Source organism: Triturus cristatus, chromosome 8, assembly GCF_964204655.1.
Source record: "Triturus cristatus chromosome 8, aTriCri1.1, whole genome shotgun sequence".
Classification (NCBI taxonomy): domain Eukaryota; kingdom Metazoa; phylum Chordata; class Amphibia; order Caudata; family Salamandridae; genus Triturus; species Triturus cristatus.
The window spans coordinates 58,945,297-58,970,887 of NC_140591.1; the positions used below are offsets into that span (position 1 = coordinate 58,945,297).

Here is a 25,591-nt window from a genome sequence, read left to right on the forward strand (position 1 = left end):
CGAGGGTACTGCGGAGGGTGGCATTCAGGTTGGTCTGGATCTGGAAATGGAGGTGCTCCATGTCGGGTGAGTGGTCGTCGGAGTTGGTTGTGAGGCGGAGGGTGTTTTTGTGTACAATGGCGATGCCTCCTCCCGGTCGGTTGATGCGGTCCTTGTGGATAATTTTGTAGCCATCGGAGTGGTGGTTGTCATGTCTGGGGGCCAAGGTGGGATTCATACAGTTTTCAGTGAAGAGGGCAGGGAATCAGCTTCAGCTTCCTTCGATCACTGCCACCCTACCGAATCCCACCCTTACTCCGTTGCAAACATCTGTACCTCCTGCTTCCATCCCACATCTTCTTTATGTGGCCCATCCTCCTTAACTGGGCCTTTTTCCAGATTTTATCACTCATTTCCACTCTCCACTTGCCTCCCGATGGCCTTTCCCATAACCCCAGATTGCCTGCCCTTTTCACTGTTTCAGCCTCACCGCCTCTCTCAGGCTCCCAAATCGCCTGTGGCCTCCCAAATTTGCAAACTTCTACCGGGCTTCCATTTCACCTTCTCTTTCAGATTACCAGGTGTCCCCTCTGCAGCTCTAAACTATCTACAAACTCCCCTGCTTCTCTATTTTTTGTTAGATTTCAGACTAGCTCTGCTGCCTCCTCAAATTCCTTGCTTTCCCTTGCATCCACTCTGTTCCTAGGTTCTTTCTTCGGCTTCCTTCTGATCCATGCTACATCACTTCTGCTTCACGCTCTCTGTCTTTCCAGCATTGCTTTCTTTCCAGATTCTCTTTTTCTCCCTGCTTCACTTTTGTTTCTGGTCTCTTTCGCAGCCCTCATTTTCCAGGTTCTTGGGTCATCCTGAATACCCTCTGTCCAAGGTCTCCCCTACCCCAAATACTCTTCTGTTCCATGTTCTCAGGATTGTCTTTCTCCTTTTCTTCTCTGGGTTCTTTATCCCCTTCTTCTTTCCTGTTTTAAGTTGTTTCTGTCCCCTCCTCTGTTTCTTTTACAGGTTCTAGCTCTCTTTTTCCCCTTATTCCATTCTGTTCTAGATTTTCCATCTCGGTTTCGTGAAGTTCTAGGTTCTCTCTCTTCCTTCCCTACTGTTTCAGGCTGCTTCTCTCTGTTCCTTTCTTTCTCTCGCCTACCATGCATCTCTGTTCCAGGTTTCTCTTCCTTTCTAAGCAGCTCTACCCATGAGTCAGCATGGTGATGTCTACTTACCAAGTGCGGTGATGGACACCGGGGTGCTATCTGATTGTTCCCCAATCATCTGCCACTCTGCGTCTGGACCCAGCACCCACTCGGCCACACGACACTCATATTGGCCTTCATCGGACTTGAGGCTGCTGAAGATCTCCAGGGTGAAGGCATTCGGCCGCACCTGCTCCATCTGGATGCCTCCAAAGCCACCGCGCTCCTGGTAGGATGGTCCTGGCCGCAGGGTTCCCTCTCGGTCCAACCACACCACGTCACTGCGCCGGTTCTGCTTGTCTATCAGCTGCCAGGCCACGGACAGGCGGCTCTGAGGGTTGTCCACAGAGCGTACCCTACAAGCGAAGCGTAGACTTTCTCCCTCCAGGATGGAGCTGGTGTTGGTGGAGACGTCGACTGAGATGCTGGTTTCTGTGGGCATAAAGAATTGATGAAAAGATTCAGTGAGGAAGCATTTGTACCATGATCAATGTCTGCTCTGGACTCATTTCCAGACCACAAGCTGTACCCAGTTCTACTCCTGGGAGTCGACACAACTCAATAGTTCTACTCTTGACTGTCTCTATTCATAGAACCTAGAAGCCAGTTTGCAGGTGATGCTTATCTGAGACCTGTAGCTTGTCACCTCTCAGGGCCTAGTGTGGAAGGTGCTGTGGAATGTGGCTCGCTCCAGATGGAGGGTGCACCAGTGAACAACCAATGGCTGAATCCGGAACAGGGCAGGAGGCCATGTTGTGCAAAGGATCTCAGTGGACTACCAGTGGTGCTCATGGTCTGTGAGTGGCAAGAAGTAGTGCCACCACTGATGGTTTGGAGTCCAGGTTCTTTGAATGAGCTCTTTGCTGTACAGAGTACCATCCGGCTTCTGGGCCATACATGGCAGAGGCTCTACATGCGAGCAGCGCATGGGTGGCGACGTTCAGGCCATTTTTGTAGGGAGTAAGAAGTAGTGTAGGAGAGTCTTGCTTGTGTAGTATGAGGGCAGTCATGAGCTTTTTGAGTGAGTGGAAGGGGAGGCGGGGGCGGGTCCTTCAAAGGTTGAGGAGATGGTATTTTACTGACATGATGGAGGCAGAGAGATTAATTTTTATCTTAAGTAAATTGTGAGTTACTGGCAGACATGGAGAGGGGGGCTGTGTCACAGGTATAAGAGGGTACCAGAGATGAAGATGGAGGCGGTGTTGAGGATGGAGGACAGGTTGAGCATGAAGGATGATGGTGGCTCCATGAGTGATCAGCCTTTGATATCAGCGGTGAGTGCTCTCAAGCAGAAGAAGGTTCATCATTTGCAAAGCGATGGTCTGAAGCACAAAGGAAGGCAATGGTACCAAGGTAGGAGGCGCAAGAAGGAAGAGAAGGGGCAAGGGGCAAAGATCTAACCTAAGGGGGGGGGGGGCGAGGATTCCACTGGAGGAATATTCTACGGGGAAATAGAGGGGAAGACAAGCAATTATGATGTGAGAAACTGCTGTCGGAGGACAAATTGTGAGAAGGGTGGGGCTTAGTGTACATTTATGATCCCAGAAGAAGTGGAAAGGTTGTTGAATACATGAGGAAGGTTTAACAAGGTCGAGCATAGAAATACAGGGCTCAGAACAGCACCTTCACGAGTGACAAATTTAACCCTTGAGTGGGTTTAAAATTCCTTTCGACTCACTTAGGGCGACCACATCCCTCCAAGTCATTGCGGATACCACCCCCAGCTCTAAACCTTTCACCTACAAATCATTCTTTACTGGTGTGTTAGTCTAAATAATCCAATGCAAGGAAAACAAGACTATTTATCACATGAAAGCTCAGAACTAGAAACAGCACATAAATGTAATCCTAATCCTTCTCTGATCACAAAAAAGCACAATCCTGTGGATAGAATCCGCAAGAGGCTGAAGACATCCCTCTCGGCTCAAGACCATCAGCATCTGTCGATGCTCCGGCATCCTTCAGGCCCATGGACCAGAAGAGCGTATATGGAGTGTGTACTTACTCAGCGGAAGGACAGTGATGGGGATGTTCTTCGGCCTCTTGCTCTCCTTATCGACGAACTCTCCCGTCACAGACCGCTCGCGCTCCGTCACACGGCAGTTGTACTTGCCGCTGTCCTCCAGGCGCAACCGGAAGATCTTCAGCACCGAGACATGGTCGTTCTCCTTGGCCACCTTCAACTGGCCCTGGCTCTCACGCAGTGCAAAGTCGCCGTTGAGGGAAGGGACACCGCTCGGCGACAGGCTGGCAATCAGGGAGCTGTTGAAGGCCCATGAGATTGCGAAGAAACGTTCCGGCACGTTCTGAGCATCGATGATGCACCTGAGCTCGGCCGACTCTCCGGCAGCATAGGACCTCTTCTCAGTTTCTAGACGCACGTTGAAGTCTCGATCTATGAAGAGGAACATTAAAAACATGATGACATTGAGGAGGATATGTGGCTGCTGGGAGGATGGACCAGCAGCCAAACAGAGTCAGAATATACCTAGTTCATGGCAAAATTAGATGTCTGGCTGTTTTAGGAGATATAACTGTAATGACATTTTGTTGGGGGGCAGAAGTTTTGTCTTTTCAACATGTAACCTCTGGAATGAATTTCCCATCCAGTTTAAAATAATCAGCCTAACTTGACATGCTTTAGGAAACATCTGAAAACTTGTCTGTTTGCGCTAAGGTATTAGTCCAGGCTTTACTTCGATGACTGGCTCTTGGCTTTTATATCCTTCCTTTGTCGCTTCCCTTGCATATGCTAGCGCCAAGACGCCCTCGGGCATTCGCTGCACTTTATAAGTTATATCAATAACACCGAAATTTAGATGGAGGATAAAACCTTCCACACATGGCTACAGATATGACACTCATCACCTGCTGTCGACACATGATGTCTCTCACATGTTGCCCACACGCACTGACACACCTAAACTATTCATCACACCCCAGTGCCCTCTGCACATGAGATTATTTTTGTGTATTTTTGACTCACTTGGAGGAAAGTCTGACAAGTGCCTTCCATACAGTATTATACAGAGCAGCTTTTCCCATTAGCCTCAAGTCTAAGAGTAAACCGGGAACCTGCATTTCACCTTCATGCTGCCAGACTCAGGAGCTCTGGTCACTAACATCCCACTGAATGTCTGAGACACATTCCTGCTGCAAGGGTCCCAAGACCCATCTGTTCAGTGCACTTCACCCTTCACCTACATGTGCGTTACTATGCCATGCAGCTAAGACGTCAGTGCCCTGAGCGCCAACACCTAGCATGGCTCTCCATACACCAGATAAACCTTTCACCGTAGGATGCAGCATTAAACTCGAAAATACAACCCAAGCCTCTGATTATAGATCACCTCCTGGGCATGAGCATCACAGCCTGTGTCAAATATACATCTACCTTCATCGCCAAACAGAGGTTTTTGGTCAGAGTGTCAATATCTAAAACTGCGCCCTCTGGATATCGCGGCTTGCTTATACTGTTCAACACTTATTCCACTCACCCAGTGCTTAATTTGAGCCAGTGGTTTCTGGTGCACAGCACCCGCACTTAATTGTCAGAGCCATCTCTATTGACAGTCCAACACATGGTGGCGCTGTCTGTCCAATTTTAAGATGAGCACAACAAATGAGTCAATATCCATTAACCAAGAATAATACCTGCTGTTCAGGCGATTCTTATAGCTTTGGGGTCTTGGAATAGTCTTAATTGTCACACTTTTAGGAGTGCAATTGTCAGTAGTTGTGTCCATAGTTGGTACTGTCAGTGGCAGCGCTGACAGGGGCAACGGGGGGTGCAGACGCAGTGGCCTCCCGAGAAGAGCCCTGACATTTTCATTTTTTACAAATTAGGCACTGCACTCACCCCAAACGGGGGAACTTTTGGCCATGGAGTCGATACATAAAACTGCCCTCTCCAGCTATCATGGCCTGAGTGCTGCTCCTGCCCTCTCCCTCCAGCTATCATGGCCTGAGTGCTGCTCCTGCCCTCTCCCTCCAGCTATCATGGCCTGAGTGCTGCTCCTGCCCTCTCCCTCCAGCTATCATGGCCTGAGTGCTGCTTCTGCCCTCTCCAGCTATCATGGCCTGGTGCTGCTCCTGCCCTCTCCCTCCAGCTATCATGGCCTGAGTGCTGCTGCTGCCCTCTCCCTCCAGGTGTCATGGCCTGAGTGCTGCTCCTGCCCTCTCTGGCTATCATGGCCTGAGTGCTGCTCCTGCCCTCTCCCTCCAGCTATCATGGCCTGAGTGCTGCTCCTGCCCTCTCCCTCCAGCTATCATGGCCTGAGTGCTGCTTCTGCCCTCTCCAGCTATCATGGCCTGGTGCTGCTCCTGCCCTCTCCCTCCAGCTATCATGGCCTGAGTGCTGCTGCTGCCCTCTCCCTCCAGGTGTCATGGCCTGAGTGCTGCTCCTGCCCTCTCTGGCTATCATGGCCTGAGTGCTGCTCCTGCCCTCTCCCTCCAGCTATCATGGCCTGAGTGCTGCTGCTGCCCTCTCCCTCCAGGTGTCATGGCCTGAGTGCTGCTCCTGCCCCCTCCCTCCAGGTGTCATGGCCTGAGTGCTGCTCCTGCCCTCTCCCTCCAGCTATCATGCTTTGAGTGCTGCTCCTGCCCTCTCCCTCCAGCTATCATGGCCTGAGTGCTGCGCCTGCCCTCTCCCTCCAGGTGTCATGGCCTGAGTGCTGCTCCTGCCCTCTCCCTCCAGGTGTCATGGCCTGAGTGCTGCTCCTGCCCTCTCCCTCCAGCTATCATGCTTTGAGTGCTGCTCCTGCCCTCTCCCTCCAGCTATCATGGCCTGAGTGCTGCGCCTGCCCTCTCCCTCCAGGTGTCATGGCCTGAGTGCTGCTCCTGCCCTCTCCCTCCAGGTGGCATGGCCTGAGTGCTGCTCCTGCCCTCTCCCTCCAGCTATCATGCTTTGAGTGCTGCTCCTGCCCTCTCCCTCCAGCTATCATGCTTTGAGTGCTGCTCCTGCCCTCTCCCTCCAGCTATCATGCTTTGAGTGCAGCTCCTGCCCTCCCCCTCCAGGTGTCATGGCCTGAGTGCTGCTCCTGCCCTCTCCCTCCAGCTATCATGCTTTGAGTGCTGCTCCTGCCCTCTCCCTCCAGCTATCATGGCCTGAGTGCTGCTCCTGCCCTCTCCCTCCAGGTGGCATGGCCTGAGTGCTGCTCCTGCCCTCCCCCTCCAGGTGTCATGGCCTGAGTGCAGCTCCTGCCCTCTCCCTCCAGGTGTCATGGTTGACTTGCTGCTCCTGCCCCCACCTCTTCCTCTCCTGTTGCTTGCACACATGGTACTTCCTCACCCCCGGTGTGCACTAATAGCACACTCATCACCTTTTGTGGGCACATTCCTCACCTATGGTTTCACAGAGAGTACACCCCTCACCTGTTGACCTCACAGACAATACCTCCCTCACCTGTGGCCTCACAGAGAATATGCCCCTCACCTGTGACCCTCACAGACAATATGCCCCTTACCTGTGGCCCTCGCAGACAGTATGCCTCTCACCTGTGGCCCTCGCAGACAGTACGCCCCTCACAGACAGTACGCCCCTCACCTGTGGCCCTCACAGACAGTATGCCCCTCACCTGTGGCTCTCACAGACAGTATTCCCCTCACCTGTGACCCTCACAGACAGTATGCCTCTCACCTGTGGCCCTCACATACAGTATACCCCTCACCTGTGGCCCTCACAGACAATACGTCCCTCATGGCCTCACAGACAATATGCCTTTCACCTGTGGCCCTCGCAGACAGTATGCGTCTCACCTGTGGCCCTCGCAGACAGTATGCCCCTCACCTGTGGCCCTCACAGACAGTATACCCCTCACCTGTGGCCCTCGCAGACAGTATACCCCCTCAGCTGTGGCCCTCGCAGTCAGTAAACCCCTCACCTGTGGCCCTCACTGACAGTATACCCCTCACCTGTGGCCCTCACAGACAGTATGCCCCTCACCTGTGGCCCTCGCAGACAGTATGCCCCTCACCTGTGACCCTCGCAGACAGTATGCCCCTCACCTGTGGCCCTCGCAGACAGTATACCCCCTCAGCTGTGGCACTCGCAGTCAGTAAACCCCTCACCTGTGGCCCTCACTGACAGTATACCCCTCACCTGTGGCCCTCACAGACAGTATGCCCCTCACCTGTGGCCCTCGCAGACAGTATGCCCCTCACCTGTGACCCTCGCAGACAGTATGCCCCTCACCTGTGGCCCTCACAGATAGTATGCCCCTCACAGACAGCATACCCCTCACCTGTGGCCCTCGCAGGCAGTATACCCCTCACCTGTGGCCGTTGCAGACAGTATGCCCCTCAACTGTGGCTCTCACAAACAATGCATCCCTAACCTGTGGCGCTTACATAGAGTGCACCCTCACATGCAGCCCTCACAGACCCTCACCTGTTGCCCTAACAGACTATGCATCCCTCACCTAGGGCCCTCACAGACAGTGCACCCCTCACCTTTGCCCCTCACCTGTGGCCCTCACAGACAGTATGCCCCTCACCTGTGGCCCTCACAGACAGTATGCCCCTCACCTGTGGCCCTCGCAGACAGTATGCCCCTCACCTGTGGCCCTCACAGACAGTATGCCCCTCACCTGTGGCCCTCGCAGGCAGTATACCCCTCACCTGTGGCCGTCGCAGACAGTATGCCCCTCACCTGTGGCTCTCACAAACAATGCATCCCTAACCTGTGGCGCTTACAGAGAGTGCACCCTCACATGCAGCCCTCTAAGACACTGCGCCCTCACCTGCCGCCCTCACAGACCCTCACCTGTTGCCCTAACAGACTATGCATCCCTCACCTAGGGCCCTCACAGACAGTGCACCCCTCACCTGTGGCCCTCACAGACAGTGCACCCCTCACCTGTGGCTCTCACAGTCAGTGTGCCTCACCTGCGACCCTCACAGACAGTGCATCCCTAACATGCGGCCCTCTCAAAGACACTGCACCCTCACAGACCCTCACTTGTGGCACTCACAGACAATGCACCCCTCACCTATGGCCCTCACAGACAGTGCGACCTCACCTGTCCCTCACAGACAGTGCGCCCCAAACCAGCAGTTCTCTCAGAAAGTGCACCCATCACAGACCATGCACCACTCACCCGTGGCCCTCACAGTCAGTGCACCCCTCACCTGCAGCCCTCTCAGACACTGCGCCATCACTTGCAGCCCTCACATACAGTGGAACCCTCACCTGTGGCTCTTACAGAGAGTGCGCCCTCACAGACCCTCACCTGTCGCCTGCACGTTGACGGTGGTCCCACTGGACCTCTTCTTGGTCATGGGGTACCAGGACAGGTCCCGGTCTTGGATCCACTCCGAGGCCTCGCAGTAGAACTCGCCCTGGTCCGACGGCTGCAGGTTGTAGATGGTCAACTTAAAGGTGGTGTTGCCCACCTTGTCGAGCCTGACGTCCCCGGAGGCGTGCCGGTGGGTGTAGGCCCCACCGGAGCTCAGCACGAAGTCTCGCGAGAGTGAGATGACCTCCACCACCTGGTCATCCTTCTGCCGGTGCCAGGCGACGGACAGGTGGGTGTGCTGCGCGGTGACCCTGGACACGTCACACTTTACCTCCACGGAGTCCCCCTCCACCTTACTCAGGGTCTGAGGGACGGACGCCACCTTCAGGGTATCGGGGATCACTGCAACACAGAGAGAGAGAAGAAAGACAAAGATGAAGACACGTCATAGGTGGGTGGGACACAGTTAGCCCGGTGCTGTTTTTGGAGGAATACATTTGCTTTATATGTAGAAATATTATGACATATTTAAGAGAAAAGCCTCGCAGCCCCCTCATTCTTGAGACCCTACTGATTTTCGTAGGCAGTGGCGCTATTTCCTGCCCACGCAGCAACACTACAGCCTACAGATTTTCCACGTCATTCTGCTTTCACTTCACTTAAAAATCTTTATTCGATCTGTTTACAAATAGATCATAAAAGCACAATTTCATCATAACACACTGATATTATAAAAAACCTATGAAAAACAGTTTGAAATCATTCTTAAAGTTCGGTGCCCCTTGTAAATCATTGAGGTAACGGACCCAGCGACTTTCTTTGCCTCGTACAAGCCCACAAGAATGATGCAACCGAGAAACAAACATACGGATTAGGCAGGGATTATAAAAAGTACAAAGCCATCCTGCATTGTTTAAAATTATGGCATTTTAAAATAGGGAGAATAAACGCTTCTCTTTGGTAAAATTTGCAGAACAGTCCCATATGTAAATCTGTCTGGGGGGGAAGCATTGTGACAGGGGCTAGAGCTTAGGTCTGCATGTTTGAACCTCCTCTCTGGAAGCCCCAAGCATCAATGGGATGAAATTCAAGCGGTAACAAAATAAATCTAGGGCGCTGCTTTAGGGAGGCTGCAGTTTGAGCCTGTGACGAGGTAAACGTGAATGCCCAAAACAGGAAGGGGCCACGGTGTCCTGACGCCTCGCAGGCGCTGCTGGCCGCCCCTCCCGATCACAGGCGCTGCCTGGGTGTGTGCCATGACTCAGAGATGGGTTAGGTCACAGACAACAGTATAGCGCTGTATGGCCATTCGTGTGGCATCTAGTGCTATGGATGGCTCATGTCACGCTTTTACATAACTGATCTCTCTTGATATTATCTGAGTCATTTCCTCCGAGGTCGGGCCTTTGTCATGCTGCGGAGACAACAGACCAACATTATGTCATTTCCAGTGATGTCATCATTGTGATTATGCCAACTCATGGTTTTGAAACCTGAAAACCATCCTCCTTTTTATCACAAGACCCCGGATCCTGTGCCCACGAAGGGTGGGGAAGCAGCTGAAGTGAAGGGGGGGGGCAATATGGAGTGGGTGCAGTAAATAAATAAAGAGTTCGGGAAAGCAATAGGTGAGCTGAGGTGGGGAGGGGGAGGGGGAGGGAGCAACACAGTCCTCCGGGTAAAGGAGCCAGGATTTTGTAGGGTTTGCAACAGACCAGGGAAAGAAGAAGAAGGAAACACCTGCCGCTGTGATTACTTCAAGTGGAAGAAAAAAAGCAGTTCCCTGAATGTGAGCAGTGGAAGGATACAAGTCATCCAGTGAAAGGGCTGGTAAAGAAGCTATGGTCCGGGAGAAGAACAAACAAGAGAAGAGGAAGGAAAGCCAACGACTAGGGAGCAGGAAAACGACAGCGACAAGAAAGCCATCCAAGGGCCAGCAGTAGGCGGACCCTAAGCCAGCTTAACTTGTAGTAGGGTCTGCCAGAGGCCGTCAGACAATAGACTGCTGATACAACCATCTCGTACCCGGTTCCCCCAGGATAGCTGGTACTCAGAATCCCCAATTTTATTTGGTAAAACAAACAATTAGAGGTCTTGAGGCCGAAACAGAAAAAAACAAAAAAAGCTGCCTTTAAGTGAGAGCTGAAAAGGAGAAGGCGGCTCTTTCAGCCGGACTCTTTCGTTCACTCCTTCCATTTAAGGCCAAAACTGAAATATTACCACCTCAAGCACTTGTTCTTCCAATGTTACTTCACAAACTATTCCCTGAGTCGGTTTAGAAAGGATACTAGATCACGGATCTTGTCAGGCTGATCCAAAGCCCCTTGATGTGAACATGATCTGCTCTGGTGATGCAGTTCATTCAAGGCGCACAAGGGAATTTTTTGTAACATGTTCTTGGGTTGAACTGATGTCAAATGTGGCCTCGTTCTCTTATTACCACTCCAGTGAAGGACTGTGCAACTCCCAAACCCTTACATAAGAAACGCCGAGAGCCTCCCGAGGTGCGCCCACGCCCTTCCAAACTTGTTCGTGCCATTGTACAATTTGTACATAAATGAATTCATGTGCTCGCAAAGGGATGAGTGGAGGGCGTTCCCTCAGTCACACCTCACGCTTGCCAAAGTACTTCTCGCCTGCCTCTGTTCTCCACCGACGAGCAGCGTGGGGAGAGAACCTTCAGTCTCACAGAGGGAACGCTGCCCATTTCCATCCTGGTAGTTATAAGGTGGGGACTTCGGGGGCATCAACCATCTACCTGATGGGCACAGGGGGCAATGTCACCATCTACCTAAACCATCCCCCTACCCCCTCAAGTCTCTTCAAACTCACAGAGTTCTCCCTCATTGCCTCACAATATCAGTGATTTGTTTAACTTCACTAAATGTCACATGTACGTAAGTTTTTTCCAGTCGCAAAAGGGCAGATTGCAGAATCGGGCCATCTGTAACCAGAAAAATGCATTTTCATACATACCAAGGCCATTTTGCAATTTGGTAATCTATTACCAAATCACAAAATGGGTTAGCGATCCCATATTAGGAAGGTGTGTGTTAGTGGCATCCCTTCAAAATAGCGACTCGCAGTGCTATGTACAAATGTTGTCGCAAAACAATCGCATTTTACCGCCTACTTCAAGTAGGTGGTAACCCATTCACAAACGGGACCCCCTTCCCTTTTGTGAGAGAATACTAAAACGTTTTTAAGAGCAGGCAGTGGTTCCATGGACCACTGCCTGCTCTTAAAAAATGAAACTGAAAAGTTACATTTTTCTTTTTGAAACGCATCCCATTGTCCTTTAAGGAAAACGGACTGCATTAAAAAAAAAGTTTGTTTAATAAAAGTAAACAGACATGGGGGTCTGCTGACCCCAGCAGCCCACCATCCCTGTGTTTTTAGCGATTCTCAATGGGTTGCAAATTGCGACCTCCCTCATGAATATTAATGAGGCAGGTCTATTGCGAGCCGATTAGGAATGGCTAAATGTGTCAAGGACACATTAGTACATAGGTGTTCATGATTTCCTAATACCGAATCGCAAAAATGTGTGATTTGGAAATCGTAAAATGAAACCTATGTACATGTGGCCCCTAATCTGATAGCACAAGCTACTCTCACAACTGGTGAAGGGTTATATCTTCTAGTGGACTGCGCCACTTCACGGTACCCCGAGACGTCCACACACCAGTGATCTTTGTTCCGTACAGACCAACAGTTCATAGACTAGATCAGTGATAATCAAAGTACGGCCCGGGGGCCACATGCGGCCCTCCTGACCTTCACATGCGGCCCCCTCCTCAACAGCAGCACCTGGATGCATTTTATTTGAGAGAGAACTTACATTCAGCATTGCATTAAATAAAGGGGCAATCGGTTATTTACAAGATAACTGAGGCAAAAGAAAATACGCAAATAAGCTACGCAGCAGCACATAACTTTAGAAACACGTTCATTTTCTTAAACATCTTGCAACAACCTTAAAAAATATAACTAATGCTCTTCAAAATCCCAAAAAATGTATTTCATAAACATGAAGAAGTGTTTCACCTGACAACATCAGATTATATCAGATAGTTAAAAAACACAAACAAGGATACATTAGTGCCTACTTCCACTCTGACAACAATGCCGATAGAGAACTTAGAGCCAAGTCAGGTGTCGTGCGTACCATGCGTACCCCTCTGGGCGGCCGTGGTTGGTATACAAGGACAACATAATTGTTTCTTAAATCAAACACAAGAGAAGTTTTTGTACAGTGCATATCCTGGACACGTGCATTTCAACGTACTCTTACATGTGGTAATGAGAAAACATAAGGAGGCAAAGTGAAATAAAACAAGTGCCAAGGATCACACAATTTGGCCAGGTAGGGAAGCCAAGATTGATAATAGAATTTCTGTTTTCACATTATGCATTCCAATCAATAACGAAGTTACTTCTTTTTTACACTTGAATCTCCCAAGGTAGTGCTAGTAAGTAGATAAGGCTTACCCTATTGTGCGGTAGAGGGAAAGCAATTTAAAAATAGCATAACATAGTACTGGCATATCTATGGCTCTTCTAGAGAATAGGGGCTTAATACGGAGGGCAGTATGGAATGAAAACCTCAGAATAGCTTCAGGACTCACTGACTACACCATGTGCATGCTTCGCTTCCCCAGTACCAACCTTACCTCTCCCGCACCCACCCACACCCCTTCCAGCAAATCTCCGCTCCCACCCTGCTGGCATCCATGCGGCCCTCGGGCACACCGGAGGCCATACTTTGTGGCCCCTGGGAAATGTTTGCAAGCACCCATGACCAGATAATCACGGGTATGCCTCCGCCTCGGGATATACCCTTCTCGTTTGTACATCAGGTGTACTTAAACCCCTTCCTACTTAAACTGCCTCCAGTGAGTTTTGAGGGCTCGCTGGAGCCAGCAGATGACAAGCTCATCACACCTAAGGAGATATCCCTCTTGGAACCCCAAACCCCTCAATACATGTGGCGGGAAAGGGCAGAAAAAGTCAAAATGAAGGTTGCGCCCATTGTTAACTGCAATGAACATGTTCCTGGTAAGATTCTCAAACAAAGTCTTTAAAAACCTAGATTTGCAGTTTTTTCTCAATTCAGAGAAAGGTGAAAAATGGTCTTGGTAAATACATGGATACATTGAGATCAAGAAAACACCTGGATCGTATGAAGATGCCAAGATTCTTCCTTTATCAAATGGCCTATTTAGGTAACAAGGAAGCACGAGGCTCCGTCAGATAATCCGTAATCCCCCGTATGAGCTACCCTGCGAACAAGCACTGGCAAAGCCACCAGCTCTTGACTGCCAAATGGCCAGTTCTTTTTTTCTTGCCTAAGAAAGCGGTTGCAACATGCATCCATTGTGGAAATCTCAGATTGTTTTTTTGAAGCCGAACAAAATGCATTAAAATTTTTGTTAGCACACAAGTGCGTGCATCCATGGCTGCCATCTTTGAAACCAAATTGTTAGGTTTTAACAAAGTACATTCAGAGAAAGCTGCTGTGAATTCATGCATGTTGACAGCAGCCATCTGTGAATGGGATCAGCAGCCATCTGTGAATGGGATCAGCAGCCATCTGTGAATGGGATTTGTTAAATAAAACAAAACGTATTTAAAGATGTGTAGCAAGCATCCTGGAATGGTCAGACAACCATTTTAAGGTGGCCGCCCGCCGACAGTATGACGCGTGGCAACACAAGTAAAACAAATAAAGGGATTGGGGAAAGAGGACGCTGGGCTGGAGACTATGAAAGGGGGAGCTGCAGGGGAAGAAGAGAGAGGGAGCAGGGACAGTGAGTGGGAGGAAAGAGTCCCTCTCATGGACTGCAAACAAACAAGGTCTGACACCTACAGTGGAAGGATACATCATCCAATCAAAACAGACCGAAAGGCTCCTGGGTGGGACAAACACAAGAATAATTTGGAAAGCCATTGAATCAGGGAAGTGAGACAGACAATATGTAACGTACTGGAAACAAGAGACCTTGTCAACAAACGGGTAGAGCGGTCTGAATCCAAGACCGACAAAGGATTACCAGCCTCCGATTCAGTCATATCCATTATAACCACGGCCACTGGAATTATGCCGCAGAGTTTTCAGCATTTTAATAATGGCTTTACTCCACACACTGCATAATTAGCATCTGTTGCTTAATTTGCAGATCTTCACAAAAGAGATTTGTTTCTAGCTCAGACACAGCAAAATATACTAATACTGCTGCCACTGTTGCTGCGCAGTGAAAGGAAGGCCCTTTTCCAAAGATTACTGGCCCTTGTCCAGTCGCCAATTGCTGTATTTATGTTTTAAACTGATACTAACGAGGTGAAAACCAAAGGAAATGATGGACGGAGTGTTGAACATTGCAAGCACTTACCCCCAGTCAACTGATCTGGGTTTAATCCATCACCGTTCTTTAGCCCACTCTGCCACCCCAGTTCAGACATGGCCATATGCAAATCAGTCTGACCCTGTGCCTCATGGGAACAGTCCAGCCCGAACTGCCAAGCCATGCCTTCCCTGGACCGGAAAAAAGCTTCCTAGGAGCGGTTTCTGGCATTTCAGCCGTCTTCAACCAGGCTTGCTTGAATCCAGTGGCAAAGTGAGCAAGGGACTCACGTCTGAGCATACCCTGCCAACTTATGGCGAACAAAGCAAAAACCAAAGGAAATGATGGACGGAGTGTTGAACATTGCCAAGAGAGTGTCAACATTTGTAAAACTAAGAAAATAGTGAAGCAATATAGTCACAAAAATGTGTTGCATTATGCTGCATCGTTTGCCTTTTCTTGCAGAATAATTTAGCCAACTCTGCCGCATAATTTGGCCTTCCCCAGCTGCATAATTCCAGGGGCCCTGATTATAACCCATCGCAGCTTCTAAGGCCCCCACTCCAGACGTGGTCTAACAGACTCGGTCCAAGCTCCCCGTATGATAGACAACAAACTCAATGTACGGATTAATATCTCTGTAATAGTGGCATACTGGGAGGACAGTTTAATAAGGGGGTTTCTGCGGCTAACGTTCCAGGCTCCAGTCCTACACTCCATAGTTTTAACGGAACGCAGACTACATTTGGATTATACAATCTAGATTTGTGCATGTGAGGAAGTCACCGCCGATCCCGGGACTTCCAACATGGCGATGATCCTAGACCAAACCAGAAGACAGGGCAGCGTGCTAGTCGTCGGCGCACGCCCCAACGAGGCCGCAACTGACTCACAGAGAAAAGGAACGCCGGAGAGAGAGACGGGGCAGCTTCTGCGAGCGGAACCGGGAGGCGAAGGTGAACCAAGGTTGGAGAAGGTGAGCCAGGACAGCGAGATGGAGAGCAGCGGTATCGGCGAGCAGTCGGCCCCAGGAGAGCGGGAGAAGGAGGAGAAGACCAGCAATCAAGAGAAACACTCCCAGAGCACGGCACTTAAGACCAGTACTCCAGAGACGGGTGAGGAGGCTGGATCTCCCTTCGCCACGACCCTGGAGGGTCGTGGTTACAGGCAAGTGCCTTTAGCACGTTTCTTCTCTTTTAAGGGCTGGTGGACTGGTTTAAAGGCGGCACCCAGATAGACACCCGATTCCCTCACCTAGGCACCCCACCGTTAGGACACTGGTGAAGGCTGGCACAATCCCCCCCCCTCCACCCCCACCCTTATATTAAACCCTACAGGCAGTGGCCTAATCCTTGTTTTCTTGTATTTGTTTTATTTTGTCTTAACAAACTCGGGTTCTCCCTTGGAGAAGGGAACCCCCAGGAAGACTCCAGAAAGGACAAGCCTGGAAAAAGTGGGACATTGGCAACACTCCTAAAGAGAACTGTCTATCGCCTGTAACCTTTACTTCTACTAAAAGTGTGTCACAAAAACAACATAGCCTATGTTTGCCTCAATGGGAGGGAGCTAAGGGATGCCAACACCCTCCATAGGCTCACAGTGCATATTTTAAATGTAAACATCACCCTATCCTAACTAGGTAGGGTTCAAGATCCTGATCTAACTTGATTTATATAAAGATTACCAACGCTGGGTCACATACTATGTTCCCTGTAGGCTGCGCGCTTGAGCGCACGCGCAACCTTCCTTCTTCCAGCGCCTAGACTCTCTCTTGGAGTGCGCTCAGCGCTCCTAGGGCCTAAAGACATGAAAGGAAGGTTTGAAAACTCCCATTGTCTCTGTTGGTCGCAGGCTGTGATCCAGGAGGCCCAGCAAATCCATCAAACAGAAAGGGGCTGTTTCTCTGATTTCAGATCGGAGTGTTTCAAGAGGCTGCAGCAGGCTGTGTGAAATGGACACGTGTATGAGTGTTTCACACCCAATGAGAGGGTGAGTAGATGGCATTAATGCCAGAGCTGCCGACTCTGGAACTGGGGAAACAGGTTTTCAGTCTTGATGCTCAGGTAAAGCGCTCTCATACTTTCCGGTGGACTTTGGTATACATAACTGTAAAAAAAAATAACTTTCAGCTTAAAGAACAGGCGCAAACACGTTAACGGATCCTCCTTTTCGTTCATCTTCGCAAATGTAGTGAGAACAGGCTTTGCAATATGCAAAACATCTTTTGTGTTTGATTTAATAGCCTATAAAGTTGCTCCATCGATAATTAGAATCTGGGCCATATATAGGGTACACCTGATCCCGGACTTGCCTTTTGATTCATTAATAGCATTCTCTTTCTAGGAGGTAGGGAGGGGTGTCGGGGGGAGAAATATTTTTTTGTAATTTTGTGGAAAAAGCTGCAGCCGCAGAGTCACATAATTCTAGTGGCCCAAACTAAGGTGAAACGCCTCCACATATGAATGTTTACCATATTCTAACAAGATCTGTGCTGCATGATTGACATGCTACATATTTTCAAGGCTCGGCTTTTGGACGGGCTCTTAAGATCCAGAGCCAACCTCAGCTGTCGCTGTTAATTATCGCCCACCTCTACCTTTCACCATAGTCGGGGTCACTGTAATTGTGAGGCAGAAGAGGACCAAATAATGTGTCCGGGTAAAATTATGCGGCAAGAAAAAATGCACTTTTTTGGACAGTATTACTTTATTATGCAAATGTACCAATTTAACACCCAAATACAGAAATCAGCAACCAAAAGGTGGCCAGTCAACCTTTGCGAGAGGTCTTCCACTTTGCGGCAATACAGGTGGTCACAGTTTTGGTAAATTTTGATCCATTTGCGCAAAAAACTATTTTTGGGGGTTAAAATCTGCGGATTACCCAGCAGATAATAGATGGTTAGTCACTTGGCAAATCCACAGTTATGAGGAAGAGGCCACGGCCGCAGAACTGCATAATTCCAGTAGCCCAGACCTTAGTCTAAGGATGTGAACATTCTGTCAAGCATAGGCGTTGTACTGGAAGGGAAGCCTTTAACTACAAAACATATCCTTTAAGACTTTTCCCACTGTATGTGTGCTGTACAGTGCAACACATTTGCAAAGTTTGAAAAATATGGAGACTTTTAAAAGTTGCTTTACTGTTGCCTGCCTCAAGGAGACGGAATTTTTTGGCTCAAATCCCGGTCTGTAAATGTTAGTAGATAGGCATTTGCTTCTAAACCCACAGGTGGTTGCCCATGTGCTACTCATGGCGCGCCCCTTTGATGCAATGTAGGGCAAACGGCTACTTTGCATTTCTGAGGGCAACTTTCCACACAAATAATGATTTGTGTTGGACAGTAAATCCTAAGATGACACTGTGTGCTGGTTTTGTGTCACTTTTGTGAAGCAAACTCAGCGCAAAGTGTAGGTAAATCTGGATCAGAATTTCTAAAGAGGCACCTGTCAATATTATTAGGATGGTTTGTGGTCCTACTGCAAGCGAATGCAAGTGAGTGTCTTTTAATACGAGTCGAAGAGGGGGGGGGCATTCTTTTCTGGTGGGCATTAGGGCCCGTGGCACCCTTACTGTGCCACTGGTTTTGGTAGCTTACGTATTAAGTTACTGCTGGTCTTCAGTGCACGCACCCTTAGCTGCAGTGCACGGAGCACCTTTATTGCTGCACATAGAGGGAAAAAAATAGACGGATCATTGTTCACATAGCGCCAGCAATATATAGGTTATTATCGTCGGTGACTTCTTATCTCAACATGGCTATTCCAAGACATGGGAGGAAGAGATACATTGATTACATCAACCAGAAATATCACATTCATAATGACAAACTCTGCGCGACTCTCTGAAATCACTGGTGCCGTATCTCAAACCAGAGAGGATACAATTCACAGGACATTCTGGACCCCTTTGATAATGCACAAAGTGGGCATCTTTCAATACAGAGTATGTTGTAGCTCTTAAGAAGATAAAGGAGAGACTCATGTAAACTAACTCAACCTCTAGGGGACGGGATGGCCGAGCTCATTGATGAGAGGGGTGGCACTCTTATAGAGCTTGCCGACTGAACGGGACCCCTGGGAATGTGATAGTTTGGACTTGAAGGTTGCACTTTATAATGTTTTAGTCGGCAAAATGAGCTGCACGCCGCTTTCAATTGGTCCCTTTTTTCAAATGTTTAGATAGGTATATGATAGCGGGCTGTGGTCCTTTTACTGAGTTTTAGTGAGAAGACATTCTAAATATCACACCGTTTTTGTATTCATTAGGTCGATGACGTGTGCTGGTGGAATTGATTTAATTAAGTGCTATGTATTGCTGATTTGATGTTTTTTTAAAACATTTTATTGCGTATGTTAATGCACTGGGAAATGTGCATAAGCCTTTGTATTTTGGTAATAAATAGTTCTGGCTTGACTTGAGTCCATCAGACACAAAATTCCAAGCCGCCGTAATGCAATCCGCTAGGACAAATGGAAACGTATTCACTAACAAGGCCATCCTGTCCTTACTGATGCGGCACCCACTATGGTTGCAATATCTTGAAAGTGCTTTTTACATTGGATTGCATTTTACTTGGTTCCACTCATCGCTTTATTATTCTCTTTTATTTATTCATGTCTCTCTCTCTATTACCATTTGGCATCCACTACTCGTCACTGGTCCATGCAGGATGAACACACCAACAGACAGAGCACTGCTGGGCAACATGGCCAAAAAAATATATTGACAAAGGCAAAATATCCTGCATAGGTGAGACCTGTTGGCTGTGCCAATGCTTCTTCTACTGGACCTTAGCTGGCATACGTTTTCTTTGTTTTTGTTCAAGTAGGTGCTATTCTTAAGTTAAGCACCCTGAGAATGTGGCGTTGGCGGCAACATACTAAAAACTAAACAGAATCACACACTGGGGTGAGCAACAGAGCTCTCTGTGCACAAATTATACATTTATCATCTCAGAATGGACCAAGCGCCTCTTGTCCTTTGATCTTTGGACAGCCGATGCACAATGCAATCTTTGGTTTTTGGGTGAGGGGTTACTGAATAAAATACCATCTTTCGTCTAATACCCAACGGTGGTTGTTAGCGATATGCTGCTACACAGCTGCTCCTGTTTTGTGGCGGTGCGAGAAACAGATTTGCTCCGCTCAATGGATTGGATGTTATCAGTTTGAAGAGTGAATGGCTACGTTTTTGCTTCTGAAGTGTGCCGTGGAGCAGGTGCCCCACGCGTAGCGGTCTTGATGACTAGATGCCCAGACATCACCACTTCCAACTGGAATGGTTGGACGTATAGTAGGAGGTTGCAGGATTAACCAAAGGAGTAAAGCAAATCCCATTTGCCCATTCTACCCAACGTACTGTAGTAGAAAAGGAGTTGGTGTGGCCCGGCAGGGTCCGGATTCTCATGCTGCGGTGTGCTTGCGGTAGGAACGCACGCTACGGGCCTCCACCCCACCACCCATTGCATCCCCTCCCTTTCCCCCGACTCTCTACTGATTTCAACCCCCTCGTTGCCTTGTACTCCCTATTACCCATTCTCCTCCCAGCCGTTCAGGACAAAAAAAAAAAAAACATACATCACCTTTATCCTTGTGGTAGCCAAACTTTGGGTGACAAACTACAAAAGTCACCGAACAACCCGTGTACATGTCTCCTCTTTTGCACTTCGCGCCCAGGTTTTCCAGGCCCAACATGCATAGCTCATCCATTCCATGATTTATCTATCGATGGTGAGACTTGTAGCCCCGAATTTTTAATGGGATAAACGGGGCAACAAATCCCAGAATGCAAAATAAAACCCTGGAGTGGATCCTAGATCTAGGATACGTTAGATCTCTGGCGCCAATCCAAATAAGTGGGGTACACAAGAAAAACGGCTCTAAAAACAAAAAAAATCATAAGCTAGTAGAGAAAAGAACACCTCACTGAACAATGAAAGCAACAACAATATACGAGGGACACAGTAGTCCGCCACCTAGGGTTCTTAGAGTGTAAGTGCTCCACAGGGTGCACAATCGAACGGCATTCCCTTTGGGCCCGCGATGAGCCAAGGCTGGAAATCCAAGAAGGAAACCACTGCCATTCATGAGCCACTGGCTACTAACTCCTCCGCCGAGAAGAGCAGCCCTGCAACCCTGCCCACGAGCCCACCACGGGAGATGTCAAATATTTCCACTAGTGCCACGTGTGTACATCAGATTGGCCCACGCGTTTTTTTAAGGCTGTGCACGATACATTCTCCAGGCAGGGCCGGACTGGCCATAGCGAGCACAGGGCAATCCCCCGGTGCGCCGCACAGGTGCGGGCCGGTTTTGGGCCCCTGGGGGCCGTTTTTGCTACAGGGCCGTTTTTGCAGCATAGCAACCGGCCATGGCAAAGAGCTTGCTGGCACCTCCCGACCCCCCGCCCAGGGGGAGGGGGACCGGCCGAGCACTTTGCCAGGGCCGGTTGTGCTTCCCAGTCCGGCCCTGTCTCCAGGGTAGTGCGATACTGTGCTGCATGCATGTATGGACTCGGCTGCGAACCCGCGAGGGCTTAGAAGGCTACCTCTGTAGGGAAATGACAGCGTGGATTAGCCCGAGACCGACACTAAAACTGCCCCAAGAGCATCTTTTCCCCCTCAATGTACCACACTAGCACCAACAGGGCAAGCAGCGTCTGTGGTTATGGACTGTTTTAGACAGTTGTTTTCTTTCCGCAGCCTGCTTGGATTTGACGTTGACCCATGCCGGAGGCTCTGCCTCTTCCAGCTCTGTTATTTGTAGCCAACAAGAGCAGGCCTCACGTGTTAACTTTTCTTTTTACAAGATCGGCTCCAGTGCGCTTCGTGTTGTTGGAGTGCGTGGGCATGCGAGTGGGGGGGTAATGTGCTGCTTGGCTAAACACTTATAATGTCCAAAAGGCGAGGCCTATTGGCTATGCCAATGCTTGTTAGATCTGCCAGGACCTTACAGATCTCCAAAGGACAAAGACGAGAGACACAAAGAAACAGCGGATAACAAACGACATTTATGGACATGGTCTGAAACAACCAGGAAAAAGAGCTTCTATAAATAACAAAGAAAAGCCGTGGCTTTCCAGGGCTCCTGGGCGCAGGAGGCACCGGCCTTGGGGTCAGATCTCTCCCTCAGCACCTACAAGGGTCTTGAGTTTCCTTCCGGGGGTCCATCCGAGGCCCGGTGTGCAGAGGGTCACAAGGCACAGGTTGATACACAGATGTCATGGGTGAGCTGCTCGGGTCCAGGCTCAGCTCGTCTCTCTCTCTACAGCAACCTCGGTTCCTTTCCAGACATTCCCTTCGGGCGCGCCGTGGGTATTTTCAGACCCTCCCTAGAGCCCTGCGGCATTGAACCAGAGGGAAAAACACACACAACAAAGGAAAACACCCGCAGGAACCGGGTAGACAGAAGGAAAAGACTGGTGAAAAGAAATGAACAAACAACGAATGGGAGGGGAGAAAGGGACACAGAAGAAAAGCGAAAGAGAACAAGCATTAAAAATGCAATAGGTCTCGCCTTTGATTAAGTTAAAGCCATTTGCTTTGCTATAGAATACTATTAGCAAAGCAAATGACTAACTTAATCAAAGGCGATACCTATTGCATTTTCAATGCTTGTTGTTCTTGTCGTTCTAATTCCTCCGGTGCTCAAGTAAAGTGTGCTGCACTTAGAGTGTCACGCATATGCAATAAAATATCACACAAAAATACGTTGAAAACATTTAAGTGATACACATGCAGACATGCCAACCCTCCCGATTCAGGTGGGAGACTACCGATTTCAAGGCTAGTCTCCCGCCTCCCGATTCAAGCATCCAGAAACCCGATTCCTCGGGGTTTCAGCTGACAGGGCTTGGTATTGTGTAATATGCTAATTCTTCCAGCAATAGTCAGAGTGGCGATGTGGGGGCTCTAGAAGGGGTGAAAAACCAACAAAGCCTCATTAACAAGCTAATGGTCGTTTAAAGACCTGTGAAGTACTCCTGAGTGGCTGTGTGTGTGTGCCCGGTAAGATGTTTCAGCCCGGGCTGCCACACACGAGGGGAGTGGGTGTATGCACTGCCAGCAACCTGCCAGGCCAGTGCACAACACTTGCATCACCCTCTCTCTTCTTGGCCAGCTACAGTGCCTCTCCAGTTCCTACGGCTCAAAGCTCGCGCTACTCCTCTGATGCGTGCAGCCATCTTTCATTGACCCCCAGACCTTCTGTAGGATATAAGAGGGCGTTACGGCCATCTTGTATTGGGAACTATCTCCATTCAACAGAGTCTTTGCCGTAACACCGTAAACGTTAAACGGAGATTGAAGGACCCTGCTTCAGATTGTCGGCCATTTTTAATTGGGTGAATTCTCGTTTTGTTTAAACTGATGGAAAACTTCAAGAGGACTTGCTCACCACTAGGTCGCCATTTTGGGTCTGGAAGCAGATTTATTTTAGTGGTATGCATCAAAGCAGGTAAAATCCTAACGTGGTAAATAGGTCGGTGGCTCCCCACTACAGTACGGGAGGCTTGTGTACAAATTACAACAAGATTTCGCCTTGTGTCCCTCGCACTTCAATGCCATTTTTAGCGGTTTCCCATTGGTGCTGTGCGCACAGCGTCCATTACTGTTAACGAAATAACGGCCTGTGCTCACCTCGTGATAACCGTTTCTGCCCAACAGTAAACAGGGCAGGGGCGCTGAGATAATCACTCTCTGCCGCATTGAGCCCTAAATAATGCCAAGCTGGATTCTTCCCGTTTGAAATCTAGAGCCTCCTGGTAAATCTCGTGCTCTAGCAACTCTTCTGGCGCCCGAACAACTTTACCCGGAACGCCAAAGCATTAAACCATGGCTACACTGTGCTCCCGTGACCTACGTTGTTAACCGGAACCTTGCTGTTGTGCTTACCTTCACCACATGATGTCCAGAGTCATTGCCTACAACCGTTTCGGGGGCACCAGCGCCTGCACCGACCTACAATGCAGCGGCTGGCCATCCTAAGGTAATGCCGCCATCTTCTACTGAGCACTGCTGTACTCACTGAAGGCGCTGGAAAGTTCCAAGTCATGAGATCATGAGCCTTCCGTCCATCCATCCATCCTCCCAGATCACATGAAAGGGCCATCCAGGTTCCTCGCCAACACGCATCTCTCCTGAGCTCCCCTTCATGCTGCTGCCCGCTACTATTGCTGGCTCTCCTCCTGCCCGCTCTTGCACCCGGCTCAGTGGTGCTCCTACCCCCGCCGGTTCTTTTTCGCCTGCGACCAGGGCAGTGCGCTCACTCACGCCATTGCCCGCACCTCGCAAACCATGAGAAAGTACAAAATGCAAGGGCGACAGAATACTATTAAAAACAAGCACGGCCAAAAGTATACAAAATTGTTACCAGCCGAGGGCCCTCCTGTCTGCCTCTGCGTCGTGGCGCTTTCTACGATGGGGTCCAGGCCTCGGGGTCAGGGGCGCCTCCCGACCCTGCTGGGCACATCTCTGCACCTAGCAGTCCTCTGAGGCTTCTCGGCGCCGTCCCTGAGACCCCGCATCCTTTTTCCCCGCGCCCAGTCACGTGGACTGGGGGCTGGTGCCTGAAGGTCTGGCAGATGGCATGCAATGCTGGGGGCTTTTTGGATGCGTCCGATGCAGGCGCACACCTATCGGCACCTTGTTCCTCCCGCATGACTCTTTCGCGGTATTGCTTCATGGTAGAAGAGTCGAGGTTCAACGCTGAACACGATGGAATACAAGCAACGCCAAAAACGCCTCCCGCTTTTTTTTCTCTTTTAGAGCCGTCCCAGTTGGACTGACTCGCATGACTGGTTTCTTATCTTTATGGGGCCATGTGTTTGGCCCCATAAATGTTTGAGAGGGTACTCTAAAAAAGGCATGGGCAAATAAGTGCAACTAGGAATATTTTTATTAGAGTCCCCACCCTAGTAATATTAAAAAACACACCCTGCTTATATGGTTACAAAACCTTCCATCAGCTTCATCCCAATTATTTTCAGGGAGAAAAATGCAAGCACTCCCGAGGCCAGGCTTACATCCCACCCCCCACAAAAAGTAACAGTGGGGAGCCACGGGCAATGGCCAATGGGTCAAGGTAGCCGCGGGTCGAAAAGGTTTGGGAACCACTGGACTATAGCATGGAAGTCTCAGATTTCGGCACAGATATACGGGTGCGTATCAGCATGTCATTAAGTGAAATCAGTGACGCACTTAGTGACTCCCTCTTAGGACAGCACGTGTGCCTTTGTCATGAATAAAGTGCTGTATCTGCGAAAAAACGTTGTATCTCATGATGTCGATATAAAAATATTATCTGCATGTGCCCTAAATGTCGTTTGAAAAAATATTGTCTCTTTTGGCATAGATTTTAAATTATGAACTCATGGGCAGATATTTTGGTAAACGATATTTATGATAGAGGATATTCCGAGTATGCTATTGCGCAGACTTAGATGGGAAAGAGACTAGTAATATTCGGTAACTGGTAGTGAGCTACTCGGGCTCAACGTGAGGAGCTCTTGACCCCACGCAGGGCTGTACTGGCCGTAGCGGGCACCGGGCAATTCCCCGGTGCGCCGCATGGGTGGGGGCCGGTTTGGGCCCCTGGGGGCCGATTTTGTTACAGGGTCGTTTTTGCAGCATAGCTGCAAAATCGGCCCTGTAACGAAATCGGCCGAAAACCGGCCCTGGCAAAGAGCTCGGCGGCACCCCCAACACCCCCGCGGGGAGGGGGTGGGGGGGAGGGAGTGGGGTGCGGCCGAGCACTTTGCCAGGGCCGGTTTTGGTTCCCAGTCCGGCCCTGACCCCACGCAACCCGACTGCCGGTACCTGCACGGGCCGAGG

The 25,591-nt window shown here is 49.6% G+C and overlaps 1 protein-coding gene across 2 annotated transcripts in view; it reads right to left on the reverse strand.

The window, feature by feature from the left end:
• IGSF3 (immunoglobulin superfamily member 3) overlaps positions 1–25,591 on the reverse strand; it is a 314,733-nt gene that overhangs the window by 141,558 nt on the left and 147,584 nt on the right. For both annotated transcript variants that reach the window (XM_085620979.1, XM_085620980.1), the window contains 3 exons: positions 8,411–8,818; positions 3,187–3,576; positions 1,212–1,613 (listed from right to left, as the gene is read on the reverse strand). In XM_085620979.1, the coding sequence (XP_085477105.1) occupies positions 1,212–1,613; positions 3,187–3,576; positions 8,411–8,818 (1,200 nt within the window). The remainder of the gene's footprint in view (positions 1–1,211; positions 1,614–3,186; positions 3,577–8,410; positions 8,819–25,591) is intronic.